Raw genomic sequence first — 19,022 nt, 5'->3', positions numbered from 1 at the left:
ATGTGTGTGACAGAAAACCCGTTTGTCCTTAGAAGACCTGTTAAAGGTCTTCTGTCTACAGTCGACGTTTTAAATGTCTTCTGTCCATAAAACAATTGTTAAAGGTTCTCTGTCTATAGCAAATCTGTTAAAGGTCTTCTGGCTATAGAAGAGCAGATATAGGTCTCCTGGCTATAGAAGACCTGTTAAAGGCCTTTTCTCTATAGAACATCTCTTAAAGGTCTTCTGTCTATAGAAGACCGTTTAAAGATCTTCTATCCATAGAAGACCTGTTTAAGGTCTTCTGCCCATAGAAGATCTGTTGTAGGACTTCTGTCCATAGAAGAACTGTATAAGGTCTTCTGTCCAGAAAAGATGTGTAAAAGATCTGCTGTCTATAGACCACTTAACCAATTAAAAATCTTCTGTCTATAAAAAGTTATCTTTTCCTAAAAGACCTGGTTATGATATTTTTAATGTCTGCTCTCCACAGAAAACCCGTTTGTCCTTAGGAGACATGTTAAAGGTCTTCTGTCTACAGTCGACTATTTAAATGTCTTCTGTCCATAAAATAACTCTTAAAGGTTCTCTGTCTATAGCAGATCTGGTAAAGGTCTCCTGGATATAGAAGAACAAATAAAGGTCTTCTGTCTATGGAAAATCTGTCAAAAGTCTTTCCTCCATAGAAAACCTCTAAGAGGTCTTCTGTCTATGGAAGTCCGGTTAAAAATCTTCTATTCATAGAAGACTTGTTGAAGTTTACTGCCCATAGAAGACCTGCTGTTGGACTTCTATCAATAGAAGACCTTTTAAAGGTCTTCTGTCCAGAAAATATGTGTAAAAGATCTGCTGTCAATAGAAGACCACTTAAAAGCCTTCTGTCCATAGCGGACCTGTTAAAGGTCTTTTGTCCATAAAAGATCTGTTAAAAGTTATCTTTCCCTAAACGACCTGTTTAAGGTCTGCTCTCCACAGAAAACCCCGTTTGAGGTCTTCTGTTCTTAGGAGACCTGTTAAAGGTCTTTCGTCTATAGTTGACCTTTTAAATGTCTTCTTTCCAAAAAAATAACTGTTAAAGGTCTTCTGCCAATAAAAGACCTCTTAAAAAACCCGTTAATGACCTCTTAAAGGTCTGCTCTCCAGAGAAACCCCGTTTAAGGTCTTCTTTCCTTAGGAGACCTGTTAAAGGTCTTCTGTCCATAAAAGATCTGTTAAAAGTTATCTTTCCCTAAACGACCTGTTTAAGGTCTGCTCTCCACAGAAAACCCCGTTTGAGGTCTTCTGTTCTTAGGAGACCTGTTAAAGGTCTTTCGTCTATAGTTGACCTTTTAAATGTCTTCTTTCCAAAAAAATAACTGTTAAAGGTCTTCTGCCAATAAAAGACCTCTTGAAGGTCTTCTATACATAGAAGAACTGTTGAAGTTCTTCTGTCTCTAGAAGTCCTGTTAAAGGTCTTCTGTCTATAGACGCAATGGGAGACTTGTAGAATGTCTTGCTGGAGGTCGTGAAGACATCAAATCGTGATTGAAATATTTAAATATATTCTTCCTATAAAACACAAAACTCATCCTTGGCTGATCTGATTTACATTTAAATTTTGAATTGAATTCTAACTTCATCGATGTATATCAGTTCCCATTTCAAAAACGTTCGAAATGCTGTTCACATTTTGCAATATTATTGCGTAGAATTTCAATAGATCAGATCAGATTTTTGTATTCTAGCATAACAACCAAAGAAATTTCTGATTTAATTTCCAAATCGAATTATATCACACGTTGTCTGTTAACCCCTCCCCCCTTCCCTCTTCTAGAGAATCGAACGATCATGCAATCCGCACGTGATTGGTTTATTGACATTTCGAAAAATTCATGAATATTTAAGAAATCTATATAAATTATATAATACTACGACACTATGATACAAAAAGTATATTTCAAAAAAGAAAAAAAAAAAAAACAACAACACCTAAAAAATTCTTGGAAGCCTTTTAAAGCTGAACTGCAGAGCGAACGATCTTGAAATAAAACGAGCGTTTAAACAAGTTTTAGTTTAGTTAATGCTGTTTTTGTTTTCATTGTTTGTCTCGGGGCAAAATATTTAAGTCTGGATTTGTTTTGCGTCGTTGAAGATTATCAAGTCTGGGTTGAGGGTTTGACTAAACTAACTGGCTGACTGATGGCCGATAGGTAGGTAGATAGCATGGTGATCCAATAATTAGTTCATAAATCTAGGCATTTTTTGTTTGTTCTTAACGTTTAGGCATTTTTGGTTCTAATGTAATCGTCTGATTAGATCAAAAGTTAAGCTCGAAGTGTCTGAGAATAAAACCGCAGGAAAAGTTCTTTGATCCCGCATTTGCTTTTAAAATGGAAAGCATTTTGGTAGCTGGAATAATTTTGCAAACTAATCGAAACGGATTTGTTTTTTGAATGAATGGCCCATAAATTTAGCATAATTTCCAAAATGCTTCAGCATTAAATGACATTGACCCGATACCGGAGTGACCGATGACGTAATTTGAACCATAAATATAGGCTTGACATTTATTTTGGTCTTGTGGATTTAATAGCCTCATGGATACCGGGCAGTGCAGAAATGCATACTGAAAACATTTGAAGGAATGTGTGTGTGTACCCAACCGGAAAAAAATATTTTTATACCCTCCACCATAGTATGGAGGGTATATTAAGTTTGTCATTCCGTTTGTAACACCTCGAAATATACATTTTAGACCCCACAAAGTATATATATTCTTGATCAGCATAAAATTCTATGTCGATTTAGCAATGTCCGTCAGCAGGTCTGTGGAAATCACTCTAGCTTCCGAACGAAATGAAGTAGGTTGATAAAATTTTACGCAAATGTGTATTTTGTCTGCAAGACTTTTGGTACTAAATTAAACTAAATGGGCCATGTAGGTCCACGTCTTCGTATAGCCCCCATATAACGGTACCTCCCGATATACGGTATTTTGATAATTTTAGCGACATTATTTACCAGAATTGTTTCAAATTTGGTATTTGAAATTCGTAATAGATACTACGGCTTAAGACAGAAAATGGGCCATGTAGGTCCACGTCTTCGTATAGCCCCCATATAACGGTACCTCCCAATATTCGGTATTTCGATGATTTAGCGTCATTATTCAGGGGAATTGTTGCAATTTTGGTATTTGAAGTTCGTAATAGGTACTACAGCCTATGACAGAAAATTGTCTGTGTGGGTCTACGTTTTCGTATAGCCCCTATACAACGGTACCACCCAATATTCGGCATTTTGATGATTTGGTATTTGAAATTTGTAATTGTCTGTGCAGGTTCACGTTTTATAACCCCTATGGTACCTTCCTATATTCGGTATTTTTATGATTTTAGCTTCATTTTAAACAGATTTTTTCAAGTTTCGCATTTGAATATTGTAATAGCTTGTGACAAAAGTTGCCCATGCAGGTCCATGTCGTCGTATGGACCCTATTATACGGCTACATTCGATATTTTTAAGATTTTAACAGAATTTATAACAGATTTTATTTTTTTTGAAAATTGCCAAATTTGTACCAAATGGTGGAGGGTATTCAATGTTCGGCCCGGCCGAACTTACAGCTTTTATACTTGTTTTTATTTAATTTTTATTAATTTTTTTAACTTTAAAATTATCCGTTTTGAATCCGAATCCCGACCTACTAAGTTTGGTATTCCATAAAGGCATAAAGCAGAAATCCGAAAATTTGTTACCGAGGTCTTTTTTTGTTATCTGGAATTGAAATTAGAGCTAAAATCTTGAAATATTAATGTTGATTTTTGCATCTAGAATTTCAATATGGATGTGGGTTTGGAAATATGTACTATAACTGTACGAAAAGTACTAAATTTTGTACTAGTTGAAGGAATAGAGCTGAAATTCCGAAATTTAATATGGATGTATCTGTTAGTGTCTGTTATTGAAACATGGAGGAAGTTTTGGAAATTTTTTGGGCTGGAATCCTGAAATTTGATATTAAGGTTTCTCTTGGTATCTGAAATTAAGATATGGAAGCGAGTTTGGAAATGTGTACTATAATTGTACGAAAATTACGAAATAGTACGAAATTTGCTATTAGGTGAATGGATTGAGCTGAAATCCTTAAATTTGATATTGATGTTTCTGTTGATATATACGCTTTAGATATGGAGATAGTTGTGAAAATGTGTACAATAATTGTACGAAAAGTACTAAATAGTACTAAATTTGGTATTTGGTGAAGGAATAGAGTACGAAAAGTACTAGGTGTAATTCCAAATTTTTTATAGCTTTCACTGTTGGTGTCTGTAGTTAAGTGAAAGATCTGGTTTTTTTGATATGCGTATAATAATTGTATTAAATGGTATTGGCAATGGAGAAAATTGGCGAGCTGAAATCCTGAAATTCTATGTTGCGGTTTCTCTTGATATCTGGGTTTAAGAAATGGGGGTGGCATTGGAAAAGCGTCCTATATTAGTACGAAAAGTACTAGTTGGCACTAAATTGATAATTGGGTGAAAGGATAGAACTGGAATTCCGAAATTTGATATAGATGCCACTATTGGTAGCTGTGATTGAGATATGGAACTGGTTTTAGAGATGCACGAAATGCAGGAAATTTTTATGATGGACTTTTCGCTGACGAAGCAGTGGGTACTTGCTTGGTTCATATATTTTTGTAAAGAAAAAAAAAAAACAAAATTAGGTAAATATTTGCAAAAAATTTATTTAAAAATGACAAACAAGAATTATTCTCAATAATCGGCTATAACAATAACATTTAAACAAAAAACTGCTAGTAAAAATTCTCTGAACTCTTCTAACAACATTTTGCTTAGGCAACTTGTTTGAAGGTTGGATGATAACCAAATTCGTCAGCCACAAAAGAAATTTCGTATTTTTTGCCATCAGGAGCTGTCCAGCTGGTTGAGCCATGCATGACAATGGCCGAGCCATCTTCGGTGGTTTTCAATTCGCCGGCTTCCTGGCGTGAAATACCATTGCTGGTGTCATAGCTGTAACAAGGATAACGAATAAAATTATTATCCTTTAAAAGTATTAGTGATTTTGAAAACTTACGCAAAATTATATTTATCCACACCATTGTTGTCGACTTCCTGTCTCAAAATTTGGGCATCATGTTCATCGGCCTGTTGGGGAGCAGCCACGGCAACAGCAATAACACAGAACAACAAGACAATTGAGAATTTCATTTTTTTTTATTTAAAGATTTTTAAATTTTATTTAATTGTATCTTTTTTTGAAGATGTTGCTATTACAAGTCGTTTACACTTGACTGATACCGAAGTCCACGACACCCTCTCAATTTATACCAAAAAAACGAAAGTAATCTTAAAAAAAATAAATACTTTTTTATTTTGTTTTTTTTTTTTATTTTTTATTTTAGCTGGTAATATTAAATATGTCCTCGTATCATTAAAATCTTTACCTTTAATAAAAATTAATATCATTTTTTTTTATAAAAAAAAAACAAACACCAAGTAAACAACAACAAAGCCACAAGTACAGATCTTCAGTGATCGGCAAATTTATTACCAACCTCGCTGGGTACAATCAATGCAAGATAGCCGCAATCACCTTTAGTTGACATAAACGGCCAATGACTCCTCCCGTGTAATCCATTCAACCGGCATTGGATACAGTGTGTCATATATGTATGTGTGTGTGTATGTGGTGTTTGTTAAACTCTTTAAAAAATGTGTGTTATCTTTTTTTTTTGCAATTAGCTAATTTTAATTAGAATTAAATACATATGTATTTGTTTTTCTTGCACCCTACATTAGGAGGCATAATTTTAGCAAACTTGCACTTGGGTATGACAGGCAATTTTTTTATGCGGAAGATTTTTAGGTCTTATAATCTTGAAAATTAATACAAAACATGGAATCTCCCAACAAATACCATGTCTAGGGTAGAGAAACATTAACCTTTTTTGACATTGAAGAGAAGAATTACAACCGGGAAACTCCATTGGATTGGAAGTAGAGCTAAACATAAAAGCCACTTGTATAGTACGCATATGGAAAACCATCTACATTTCTCCATCCTAGGCAAAAAAAGTGATACAAAATTAGTACCATTTAGTACTTTTCGAAAAAATATGGTAGGCATTTGCAAAACCACCACCAGATACCAACAGAGGCCTCAATATCAAATTTAAGATTAAAACCTTATCCCATCAGCCAATAACAAATTTAGTACTATTTATTACTTTTCGTACATTTATAGTACACATTTTCAAAACCAACTGCGTCTCTCAATCCCACATACCAACAGAGACCTTAATATCAAATTTCCAGCTTCTAGCTCTATCCCTTCATCCAATACCCAATTTTGTATCATTTAGTACATTTCGTACCATTTACATGATAGGACGCATTTCCAAAAGCATCTCTATAGACACCAACAGAGAACTCAATATCAAATTTCGGCATATCCCTTTCCCCAATACTCAATAAAGTACAAATTAGTACTTTTCGTACAGTTATAGTACACAATTCCAAAACCACATCCATATCTCACTCCCACATGCCAACTGAGAGCTCAATATCAAATTTCGGGATCCCAGCTCTATCCCTTAACCCAAAACAAAATTTAGTAGAATTTAGTACATTTCTCGCAAATATAGGACGCATTTCCATTGACACCAACAGAGACCTCAATATAAGATATCATGATTCCAGCCCTATCCCTTCAACCAATACCGAATTTAAAGTACACACTTCCAAAACCACTTCAGCTCTATCCCTTCACCCAATACCCAATTTTGTACCATTTAGTACATTTCGTACCGTTTACATTATATGAGCATTTCCAAAACCATCTCCATAGACACCAAAAGAGAACTCAATATCAAATTTCGGCATATCCCTTTCCCCAATACTCAATAAAGTACAAATTAGTACTTTTCGTACAGTTATAGTACACAATTCCAAAACCACCTCCATATCTCACTCCCAGATACCAACAGAAACAGCAATATTCAATTACAGGATTTCAGCTCAATCCTTTCACCCAATACCCAATTTAGTACCGTTTAGTACAATTCGCACAAATTTAGAACACATTTTCAAAACCACTCCCATTGACACCAACAGAGACCTTAATATAAGATACCGTTATTCCAGCCCTATCCCTTTACCCAATACCGAATTTAGTAACATTTAGTACTTTTTGTACAAATATCAAACGCATTTCAGAAACCACCTCCATAGATACCAACAGAGAGCTCAATATCAAATTTCGGGATATCCCTTTTCCCCAATACCCAATAAAGTACAATTTAGTACTTTCCGTACAATTATAGTACACAATTCCAAAGCCAGATACCAACAGAAATCGCAATATTAAATTTTGAGGATTTCAGCTCAATCCCTTCACCCAGTACCAAATTTTGTACCATTTAGTACATTTTGCACAACTATAGGAGGCATTTCTAAGACCACTTCCAATGACACCAAAGGAGACCTCAATATAAGATATAGGGATTCCAGTTCTATCCCTTCACCCAATACCGAATTCAGTACATTTCGTACAAATATAGGACGCATTTCAGAAACCACCTCCATAGATACAAATAGAGACCTCAATATGGAATTTCGGGATTCCAGCCCTATCCCTTCATCCAATACCAACTTTAGTACCATTTAGTATATTTCGCACAACTATAGGACACATTTCCAATACCAACTCCATATCTCAATCGCAGATATCAAATTTCAGTTCCATCCCTTCCGAATTTCCAAATTTAGTACCATTTACTACATACAGGGTGAGATTAAAAAATTGCAACATTTTTTTTAAATTTTATTAAATGAAAATAAATGATGTCGGAAATAGCATCAAATTTTAGAATTAGTTTAGATTTGTTCGAATTAGTCACCTTTGGCATGAATTATGGCCTAAAACGCTCACGAAACCGTTACACGCTGCCCGAATGTTGATCTGCGGTATTTTGGCCCATTCCCGGCGAAGCGCTTGCTTGAGGTGATCGACACTTTGGTTTTTTTTTTTGTGCCAACCTTGCTATCCAAAATACCCCAGACACAAAAATTGGTATCCGGAAATTTTGGTGGCCATTGTGCGCTGGAAATGAAGCAAGAATGTAACCATTCTTGGGAGGCGCGTGTTGAGTGCGATGATGCTGAGTCCTGTTGGAATGTCCAAGGTCTGCGGCCAAAATGTTTGAATGTCTAAGGCTTTAAATATTTTCGCGATTTTTCGTCATTTATTCTGATGCCACGGTCGAATAATACGAGCGGAGGGCGACCATCGGCTGTTATGGCGGCCCACACCATCACCATGGCCGGCGCTTGAGTTCTGGTGGCTAACCGAAGGTGCACATTTTCGAATAAGTCTTTTATTTTGGAAAATTCTCACCAAAATGCTTTTGTACGCTGGTAAACAGTATAATGAGCTGTCGCCGGAATAATTTTAACAGCTGTCCGACGAGTGGCTTAGAATTGACAGCAGTCAGAAGTTGGTTGCAGGTTTTTTTTTTATCTCACCCTGCATATCATACAGTCCAATAGAAATCTTAAATCCCAATTTCAGGATTCCAACTTTGTTGGTTCTCCCAAAATTTAAATTGTACCAAATTTAGTGCCATCTAGTACACATAAGTACGGAATTCCGCAACTACCTACATACCCCAGTCCTACAATGTAATTGCAATCTTATTTCTAAATTTCAGGATTCCCACTCTATTAATTCTCCCAAAATTTAAATTGTACCAAATTTAGTGCACTTTAGTACGAATTTCCAAACTACCTGCAATGCAATAGTGATGTTATTTCTAAATTTTAGAATTCCATCTTTATGGGTTCACAAAATGGAAATTGTACCAAATGTAACACCGTTTAGTACTTTTCGTGCAAGTAAAAATTTCGAAGACTTCCTCCATATCCCAATCATACATTCCGCCAGTAATATTAATATTTCAAATATTGGGATTCCAGCTTCACCCGTTCGACCAAATTTAAATTGTACTATATTTAGTACCGTTTCGTGCTTTTCGTATACATTAGTACACATTTCTAAAACTACTCCCTTACATCGACTCTACTTTTCAACCTTGATTCCCATTCCAAATATCAAGCTATTAGCTCTTACCGTTCACATGATATGAAATGGTACCAAATGTAGCACATTTATTAATTTTTGTACACTTATGGTACGAATTTCCAAAAATTATCATGCACTCCATCAGTGAACCTCATTCCAATTTTAATATATCTACCTCTACAGCTTTCACAACTACAAAGGGTAAAATATTTAGTACCTTTTCATACCTGTCGTACCGTTCTAGTACGAATTTCCAAAATCCAGCCTTATCGGACCAAGAGTGACCCTCACCCAATATTTCAATATTCTAGCTTCATTATTTCGATATCCGTCTGGACGTTGATGAATCTTTAAGTTAGTCAATCAATTACTTTATTCTTTAATTAATAAAGATTTAAAAAATTTGATATCAAAATCGTTTATACTTAAGTTTTTGGGGAAAATTTCAGAAGAAGTATGATTTCAGATCTAATTTCATTTTTAGTCTCTGAAAGAAAAGAAATTTGTATATTCAATATGGGCCATGACAAAATATGATACATTTTTGTTTAATAAAAGATTGTTTGAAAAATTTTGCATTTTTTCCAATGCGGTGCCATTCTTTTGTTTTACTGTCCAACTATGCAACCCAATCTGGGTTGTGAAAAATTCCAAATGGATTTTAGAACACTCGCAGAGAGTTACGTGTTCTTAGGACAAACTTTGTTAAGGTCATTATAAAGTTTTGATCACATACAGTAGGGGTACCACATACAGTAGTTTTGTTACGCATCATTTAGGATAGAACTTTGAATCATAGATTTAAAATATGGTTCATGTTGGTCCACTTTTTCGTTCATATATTAGGGTAAACTTGATTTCATATAGAGCTCAATTAATTCGTCTTAATAGGCGTTGCCTATTTACATTTACCCCTCGCCCAAAAACAATAAATCCCGCTATAAAATCGTCATGATTTATGTCTCATCTCGTTAGTGGTGAAATGTATTTTTTTAGACCCCTTTTCTGTTGTTGCTGTGTGTGTGTCAAATTACCGTTGACATAACATTGATTAAAGACAAATTTCGGTTGCGCATGCGTCACGCCCGTTTGTTGTTAAAGCAAATATTTGTTGTTTTTTTTTTTTTTTTTTTTCAAAAACACAACACAAAAATACATTTTATTTTTAGTAACAATAACAAATATTTCAATGTCCATACATTTTTTTAATTATTTTTTAAGTTTTTTTATATATACAAAAGTGGTCTATGTAAATTTTTTAGGGATGAGCCATTTCATCGGCTAGCGCCGACTTATGAGGATCACATTTTGTTGTTGCGCGCCAAGTTAAACATGGCGGTTTATTTAAACGGCTCCCTTTTGGAATTCATACCATTTTTTGATTGACGTGTGATTCTAATGTTTGGTAAGGCCCCCTAAAAGGATACAAGTGTTTCAATTCTATTAACAAATTTATTTTAATTTAAAGTAGCTAATAAACCAATCTGTTCGGAGTTTAAGAATCGCACTTCAACAAGCACTTCAGAACATTATTATTTATTAATAATAATAATATAATAACAATAACGAAAACAAGTCAAAATGATGAATATCAAGTACCTGTCCAGAGATTTTGTGTTAATGGCCTTACAAGGTATGAATGGTTCATATTTTGACTACGGCTTAGTATTTTTGTATTCTTCAACTTGTTGTTGTTTATGCTTTTGAGAATAACAATTGAAGGAGATATCTGCTGCTACCAGAATACGCATAGGTTTATGGCCACATATACGATTATCGCTTAAGTTCGTTTGTTTGAAACGTACAAAAGCGCCTTAACTAAATAAGACTTTTAACAAAAATGAGAATTTAAGAAAAGGCAGAGTTGTGTATAAAATAGCATGATTTTAACCCTAAAATGTTTTTTTTAAATATATACATTTTTGGAGTTTCAGTCCGCTTTAGACTTCTGATGTATTCCGGTACTTATAGTACAATTTTATGACACATTGTTTTTTTTAGAATATTTTTACTTTTAACTATCCAGTTTTAAGGAAATTCTCTATTTAATTTAAACAAGTAAAAAAGCAGTAAGTTCGGCCGTCCGAACTTTTAATACCCTCCACCATTTGGTACAAATTTGGCAATTTCCAAAAAAAAAAAAAAAAAAAATAAAATAAAATCCGTTAAAAATTCTGCTAAAATTTTAAAAATACCGAATGCTTATAAGACGAAGTTGACCTGCATAGGCAACTTTTGTCATAAGTTATTACAATATTTAAATGCGAAACTTGAAGAAAAATCTGTTTATAATGTAGCTAAAATCATCAAAATACCGAATATGTGGGGTACCGTTATATGGGGGCTATACGAAGACGTGGACCTGCACAGACAATTTTCTGGAATGGGCTGAAGTATCCAATACGAACTTCACATGCGAAATTTGAAACAATCCCGGTAAATAATGTCGCTAAAATCATCAAAATACCGAATATCGGGGGGTACGGTATATGGGGGCTATACGAAGACGTGGACCTACATGGCCCATTTTCTGTTTTATGCTGCAGTATCTATTACGAACTTCAAATACCAAATTTGGAACGATTCCGTTAAATAATGTCGCTAAAATCATCAAAACACCGAATATCGGGGGGTATTGTTATATGGGGGCTATATGAAGACGTGGACCTACATGGCTCATTTTTTGACTTAGGATGTAATATCCGTTACGAACATAAAATACCAAATTTGAAACGATTCCGGTAAACAATGTCGATAAAATCATCAAAATACCGAATATCGGGGGGTACCGTTATATGGGGGCTACACGAAGGCGTGGACCTGCACAGATAATTTTCTGTCTTAGGTTTTAGTATCTATTACGAACTTCAAATGCCAAATTTGAAACAATTCCGGTGAATAATGTCGGTAAAATCATCAAAATACCGAATATCGGGAGGTACCGTTATATGGGGGCTATATGAGAACTTGGACGTACATGGCCCATTTACGAACTTAACCTGCCTACTGGCAAAATATACATGTGTGCAAAATTTTAGCCTTCTATCTCAATTTGTTCGAAAGATAGCGTGATTACAACAGACAGACAGACAGACGGACATGGCTAAATCGTCTTAGAATTTTACGCTGATCAAGAATATATATACTTTGTTGGGTCTGACATGAGTATTTCGAGGAGTTACAAACGGAATGACAAAATTAATATACCCTCCATAGTATGGTGGAGGGTATAAAAAAGGATCAAATATTGGAGAAGACATGAACCTGGCATTGAAATGCAAAGATTCAAAAGGGGTCTGAAACTAAAAAATTAAAAAAAAAATTGAAAAATTGAAAATTTAAGAGAAATGTGAACTTAGAAATGTCGATAAGCGGTCCTCTATTTTTAGCTTTACTTACTTAATACTGTGCCACAAATTTCATTTTTATACCCTCCGCCATAGTATGTAGGTTATATTAAGTTTGTCATACCGTTTGTAACACCTCAAAATATATATTTTGGATCCCACAAAGTATATATATTCTTGATTAGCATAAAATTCTATGTCGATTTAGCGATGTCTATCCGTCTGTGGAAATCGCTCTAGCTTCCGAACGAAATGAAGCAGGTTGATAACATTTTACTAATATGTATATTATGTCCGCAGGACTTTTGGTATTGAAAATGGGTGATGTAGGTCCACGTTTTGGTATAGCCCCCATGTTATGGTACCCCCTCCCACCTCTTTCGATATGTTGGTTATTTAAGCGACATTATTAACCGGAATTGTTTAAAATTTGGTATTTGAAGTTCATAATGGGTACTACAGCCTTAGAAAAAAAATTGTCTTTGCAGGTCCACGTCTTCGTATAGCCCCCCATATAACGGTACCTCCCGATATTCGGTATTTTGATGATTTTAGCGACATTATTCACCGGAATTGTTTCAAATTTCGCATTTGAAGTTCGTAATGAATACTACAGCCTATGACAAAAAATTGTCTGTGCTAGTTCACGTTTTACAACTCCCATGGTTCCTCCCTATATTCGGAATTTTGATGATTTTAGCTACATTATAAACAGATTTTTTTCAAGTTAAGCATTTAAATATTATAATGGTTTATGACAAAAGTTGCCTATGCAGGGCCACGTCTTAATATACGGATAGATTCGCTATTTTTAAGATTTTTAACAGAATTTTGGAATGAATTTTATTTTTTTGAAAATTGTCAAATTTGTACCAAGGTTCGGTCCGCCCGAACTTACAACTTTTTTTACTTGTTTTTTTTTTAATTCCGAACTTTTGTGGGAGATGTACCAGAAGAAGTTGACCGATATTGCCTACCTCCCGACTCGAACTAAGTTTAATAATAATATTACGATATACCAACTTTGGACTAAATCCGATACGCCCTTCGACAATTATAGTGTGCACCAGCAAGCCAGACATACGCACGGATATGGCTAGATCAACTTCAAATGTCCTGAAGTGGATTTGGTCCAAAGAGACCTAGGGTCTAAAACCGTAAGGCACGTTTTGGTCGTATAAAATGATATATAAAAAGGACCAAATATTGACAAGGACATAAAAATTGAATTGAAATGCAAGGATTCAAAAAATTATTCAAAGTTCGGCCCGGTCGAACTTACTGCTTTTTAACTTGTTTAAAATATGGTTAAAAACCTCCTTTAAATGGGATCTTAACAAATCAAAATATCCTATAAAATAATCTGTCATAAAATTGTACTATGGGTTTTAGAAGAAGTCAAAAGTCTAAAGCCTACCCAAACGCCAGGAGTTCATATATATTTAAGAGACATTTTGAGGTTAAAGCCGTAATTTGTGTGAGTTCACCAACAAATCGTCATTTTAGAAGAATGGCGACAAAGATAAAAACATTATCCATCAAATTTTACTATAAGTCTCCAAAGAACCGAAATCTCTATTTCCAACGAATATCAATAAAATATTTGCATCAATGTTCCGAAAAAAATCCGAATCAATTGTCCCCGGACTTTTTTCGATTTGACGATTGAAAGTTTCATGCAATTTCGTTTTAGACTGATGATGTTAAAAGAAGAAATATTTTACACAAAATTTCACTATCAATCTCAGAATAAACTATATTCCTAGGGACAATAGTTTTCATGGAAAATACATTCAACATTTGTGTACTCAAAGTGAAAATTATGTCTTTGCTTTTTTGTACTGTTAATTCAACAAGGTTTCAATCCAAACCAATATCTACTTAATTTTTTGGGAAAAATGTCAAAGTAACAATTATTCTAGATCAAATTTCACTGTGAGTCTCTGAACAAATGAAATTTGTATACTTAATATATACCATAAAAATTGCATATTTTTTTTTTATTAAATTTAATTGTTAAAAACCCTAGTTTATTTCTGAAAATTTTTGCACTTTTTTTTCAATTTGCTGCAAATCTTCTTATAATTTTATATCCCAATAACCAGTCCCATTTTTTTTTTAATTTTTGCATTTGTGATAAGTGTAAATGCTGGTCTTAGCCCAGAATAAAATATGTATTTACAAAAATGCCATCAACATAATAACATGACAATGTCGGGCGTGACGTCAATAAAACCAGATGATTTTGCATTTTAATGGTCGCACATTTTTTGTCTTTGTTTTGATTTTCGGCCAATAAAACGCCACAATCAAAATATTAATTGAATAAAGATTAGACTTTTTTCTTTTCAAAATTTTCAAAGTTATTAGTCGTTGCTATGCGCTATTATGCTGGCTCATTGTCAATAGTATTATGATGGGCGGAATCCAGTTTTAAAAGCAATACATTTGGGTTGATGTTAACGATTTTGTGTACAATATACTCCAAATCTTTATCCGATATAAATATAAGAGCTTTTTCCAAATCTGAGCCGATCTTGATGAAATTTGGCAGAGGTGTTTCTGGGCTCTATCTGATATCTGCTACCAAATATCATTGGTGTAATGCATATATTACAAATGTGAGGGAATTAAGCTCTAAATCGAATGAAACATACCGGACGAGATATAAAATAACTGCAACAAAGTCAAACACCATAATTCTTACATGTTTTTTAAAACTTAATTGAATGAAAGCAAAAAATGTCGGAAATACCATCAAATTTCTGAATAATGGTCTTCAAACGGCCAATGAAACCGTCACACGCTGCCCGAATGTTGCTCTGCGGTATTTTGACCCATTCCCGGCGAAGCGCATCCTTGAGTATTAGTTTTGATTTTTTATTGTCAACCTTGCTTTCCAAAATACTCCAGACACAATAGTCCAACGGATTGGTATCCGGACATTTTGGTAACCATTGTGCGCTGGAAATGAAGAAAGGAACCTCATGTGGTAACCATTCTAGGGGTTACGGCCAAAATGTTAGCGTGGCCAAGGCTTTATTACACCCTCCAGAATATTTTCGCGATAATATTCGGCATTTATTCTGATGCCACGGTCGATTAATACGAGCGGAGAGCGACCATGGGCTGTTATGGCAGCCCACACCATCACCATGGGCGGCGCTTGAGTTCTGGTAACCAACTGAAGGTGCACATTTTCAGCTAAACTCTTTGGCAAGTAAACACGACCATTTTGTTTGTTTACAAACTGCTGGACAACGAATGTTTTCTCATCGGAGACGGAGAAAACCAAATTCGGCAGTTCACCACTTTCGGCCAAGCGAATCATCTCATTATCTCTTTTGAGTCTATTTTCTTTCTGTTGCGATGTAAGTTCTTGCACTTTTTGGAATTTCAACGGTTTTACCCCGAGCTCATTTTTCAATATTTGCCATATGGAATATTGCGATATTTTCATCTCACGAGCCATTTTTCGGCCACTGCGACGCGGGTTTCGTTGAAGTCGCTCCTTTACTTTTCGAACCATTTCTGCTGATGTTTTTTCTTCCGTCCACTTCCTTGACGTCGGGCTACGCCACCAGTATCACTATAAGGAGCGATGGTACGAGACACAAAAGATTTATTCACATTTAAATGCTGGAGTGCTCTAACGATAGCCACTTGTGGTTCTCCAGCCAAATATAAAGAAATCACACTATCACGCTTGAAATCCATCACGAATAACTTTTTTTCTGGAAAATTCTCACCAAAATGCTTTTTTACGCTTGTAAACAATATAATTAGCTGTCACTGGAATAATTTTACCAGCTGTCGGATGAGTGGCTCATAAATGGCAGCAGTCTGAAGTTGGTTCCCGCTTTTTTCATCTCAACCTGTATATATAGAATTTGGAATATATCGGACACTCCATTCGAGAGTCATCGTGACCACCAATCAGACAGGCAGACGAACGGTCTAGCACTCCTAGACCGAATCCAAATTTCCTTAAAAGAAATTGCTCCAAATAGACCTAGGGTCTAAAAACGCTATTTCGATGAGGCACGTGTTGGCCGTACCAAATGACATAGACCCTCTCTAGCCATATAGCTGGGGTGGGGGCTTTTTCGACAGCTGTTTTAAATTAATTTCCAAAAAAAACTCTCAAATAGTTGTTGCGATTGTTTAAAAAATTTTCTAATGTCTGTCCATATTTTTTTTAATTTACGATTTTCGGATCTGTATAAAAAATTTATTTTAAAAACATAGAGGGCTCTTCGATGGTGTTTGAGAGTAAATGTTAAAAAATACCTTAAAATTTAAGATAGTTGCTAAAAAATATATTTTGAAAAATCCGTTTTTCTTTGACCCTAAAAAATATCTGCTATTGAAAACTCCACATTTCTTTGATGGCTGCTGAAAAACCAAAAACTTAAATCGCTGATAGTTGTTAAATATATATTAAATAAGTAAGCAACGGAGTTGCGATACACTATTATTTGCGGTACCGCTTCTGCAGATCTAAAACCAGACTGTCTGAATTAATCCCTCAAGATGTTAGAATACATAATTGGACTTCTTACAATAAAATTTCGAACATAAAGATTGTTCTTTAATTTTCGATTGTTAGGGATATAGATAAAGGGGTTGAGCCATGAGATAATGCTCAATTTATGGGCAAGCGTCCCATATTTAGATTACACTTAATATATCTAGCTATATACCTTAACGGAATCAACATCAGTGTACCCTTTTCTACCCTATTTCATGTTTTCACGATTCCGCCAGAAAGTGGCTTTCAGCATTGAAAAATACTCGTGGTTGAACGGATATTTTGGTATTTTTTCATGCAAAAGTTTTAGTCCATTTCATTGTCGATTACCATCGAAAATGGTAGACTTCAGTCTAGTCCTAATCTCTAACCCCATCATAAATTTCGCGTCGATTTGTCTTTATCCGTGATCTGTAAAAAAAACCGCGAGATCAAGAATATTTCCAGTTTTTGGTCGATTTCATCTCCTTAAAATTTGGCGATAATTTCCCTCATCTTCATTTGTTTTTGTTTTTAATTTTTTCATTGTCCTGCAAAAGACAAAATGACAGTGGATAACAACTTAATCCCCTCCCCTCATTAATAAAACTATTTCCATTTCTTTTTTTTTTCAAATTTCGTTTAAAACAATTTTTTTATTAACAAATTAAAAACAATCAGACATCTTAGGCTTCAGGGGCAACGGGCAAATGGGCACCTTGGGGTTGGAAACCGTTTTCATCGGCAACATAGTTGACGGTGTAGGTTTGGCCATCATCAGCAACGAAGGAGTAAGAGCCCTTGACAACAATAGCTTCATCTTCAGAGCCAACATTCTTCAATTGACCTTGAGCTTCAGCTTCGACACCATCGCTGGTGGCATAACTGTAATAAGTAGGAAATAGAAAAAAAGTTGAATTAATGTATCCTTTTTTATGTTCGTCGAAGGGTATCACAATGTCAATAAGAGTTGGAGAGTTCTGGATACTTACGCATATTGGAAAGATTCGGGACCAACTTCAGATTCGCTCTTAAGGACAACAGCATCTTCGGCGGGAGCGGCCAAAGCCAAGGCGAAGAGAGCGGCGAAAACAATGATGAATTTCATGTTGGCTGTGTGTGGTTGAAGAAGCTTTTGCGTGGCTTACTAGAAGAGTTGCTGCAGCTGAGTGATACCCTTCATCGATGGTCGTTTAACATTTATACCAATTTAGCGATGATGATGCGAAATCTTTTGGTTTTCTTTTCTCCACACATTGGCCTAAACTCTCTGCCAAATTTAGACTAGCAACAACTCCGGTAAGTCACCCTTCCAACTAGAAAACAAAACAAAGAGTTCAAGACACACCGAAGATGTCAACAACATATTTGGAATTTATTGACTATTAATGGGGCGTTTTCATTAACAAGCGTAGAGCGTGCGATTATTTGAATTTGAAATGGAAAATTCTGATCTGATTACGTTGACGTCATAATCTGCCATCAAACAACCGATTATGGTATTTATGTAAATGCCTACTTATGTTAATCAAATGCTCTCGAAATGAATGGATTTACATAGCATTTGCGTTTTGGACAAAGAAGAGCTAGAGAATTGAATATTAAGAGCATAACTTAAACTATCAACATGGAATAAGTGTTTTTTTTTTTCTTTTTTTTTTGTAATTGATTAGAAAACCATGTATAGAACAAAAAAACAAGATACGAATTTTATGAACTGTCACTGAACTGCGCCACTAGTGACATTGCAATAATTTTCTATGGCTTAATTTTATTTAGATTAATTTATTTTAGAATTGGATCAATATTTTTAGATATTTTAATATTGATGAACGTCTTTGGAATTTTTAATTATTATTATTATTATTATTATTATTATTATTATTATATTATTATTATTATTATTATATTATTATTATTATTATTATTATTATTATTATTATTATTATTATTATTATTATATTATTATTATTATTATTATTATTATTATTATTATTATTATTATTATTATTATTATTATTATTATTATTATTATTATTATTATTATTATTATTATTATTATTATTATTATATTATTCTTATTATTATTATTATTATTA

The 19,022-nt window shown here is 34.4% G+C and overlaps 2 protein-coding genes across 2 annotated transcripts; both read right to left on the bottom strand.

The window, feature by feature from the left end:
• Positions 1-4,692: 4,692 nt before the first annotated feature.
• On the bottom strand, positions 4,693-5,283 carry LOC101889301 (endocuticle structural protein SgAbd-6). The gene is made up of 2 exons (XM_005181918.4): positions 5,062-5,283; positions 4,693-4,997 (listed from the first exon to the last, which is right to left on the bottom strand). The coding sequence occupies exons 1-2, from the start codon at positions 5,193-5,195 to the stop codon at positions 4,817-4,819; spliced, it is 315 nt and encodes a 104-aa protein (XP_005181975.1). The 5' UTR covers positions 5,196-5,283; the 3' UTR covers positions 4,693-4,816.
• A 12,326-nt stretch (positions 5,284-17,609) lies between these two features.
• Positions 17,610-18,075, bottom strand: LOC131801780 (larval cuticle protein 65Ag1-like). Its single transcript, XM_059120722.1, has 2 exons — positions 17,916-18,075; positions 17,610-17,808 (listed from the first exon to the last, which is right to left on the bottom strand). The coding sequence occupies exons 1-2, from the start codon at positions 18,029-18,031 to the stop codon at positions 17,610-17,612; spliced, it is 315 nt and encodes a 104-aa protein (XP_058976705.1). The 5' UTR covers positions 18,032-18,075.
• Between the last annotated feature and the right edge of the window lie 947 nt (positions 18,076-19,022).

Source organism: Musca domestica, unplaced genomic scaffold, assembly GCF_030504385.1.
Source record: "Musca domestica strain aabys unplaced genomic scaffold, Musca_domestica.polishedcontigs.V.1.1 171, whole genome shotgun sequence".
NCBI classification, from domain to species: Eukaryota; Metazoa; Arthropoda; class Insecta; order Diptera; family Muscidae; genus Musca; species Musca domestica.
The sequence above is the reverse complement of the archived record's forward strand: the minus strand, read 5'-3'. Positions and strand labels throughout refer to the sequence as shown.

Bases quoted from the DNA above. Each gene is read 5' to 3' on its own strand.
- LOC131801780 (XM_059120722.1), bottom strand. From the start codon at position 18,031: ATGAAATTCATCATTGTTTTCGCCGCTCTCTTCGCCTTGGCTTTGGCC. The intron at 17,809-17,915 runs GTAAGTATCCAG...TACTTATTACAG, and splicing joins CCCGAATCTTTCCAATATGC to TTATGCCACCAGCGATGGTG.
- LOC101889301 (XM_005181918.4), bottom strand. From the start codon at position 5,195: ATGAAATTCTCAATTGTCTTGTTGTTCTGTGTTATTGCTGTTGCCGTG. The intron at 4,998-5,061 runs GTAAGTTTTCAA...TCCTTGTTACAG, and splicing joins GTGGATAAATATAATTTTGC to CTATGACACCAGCAATGGTA.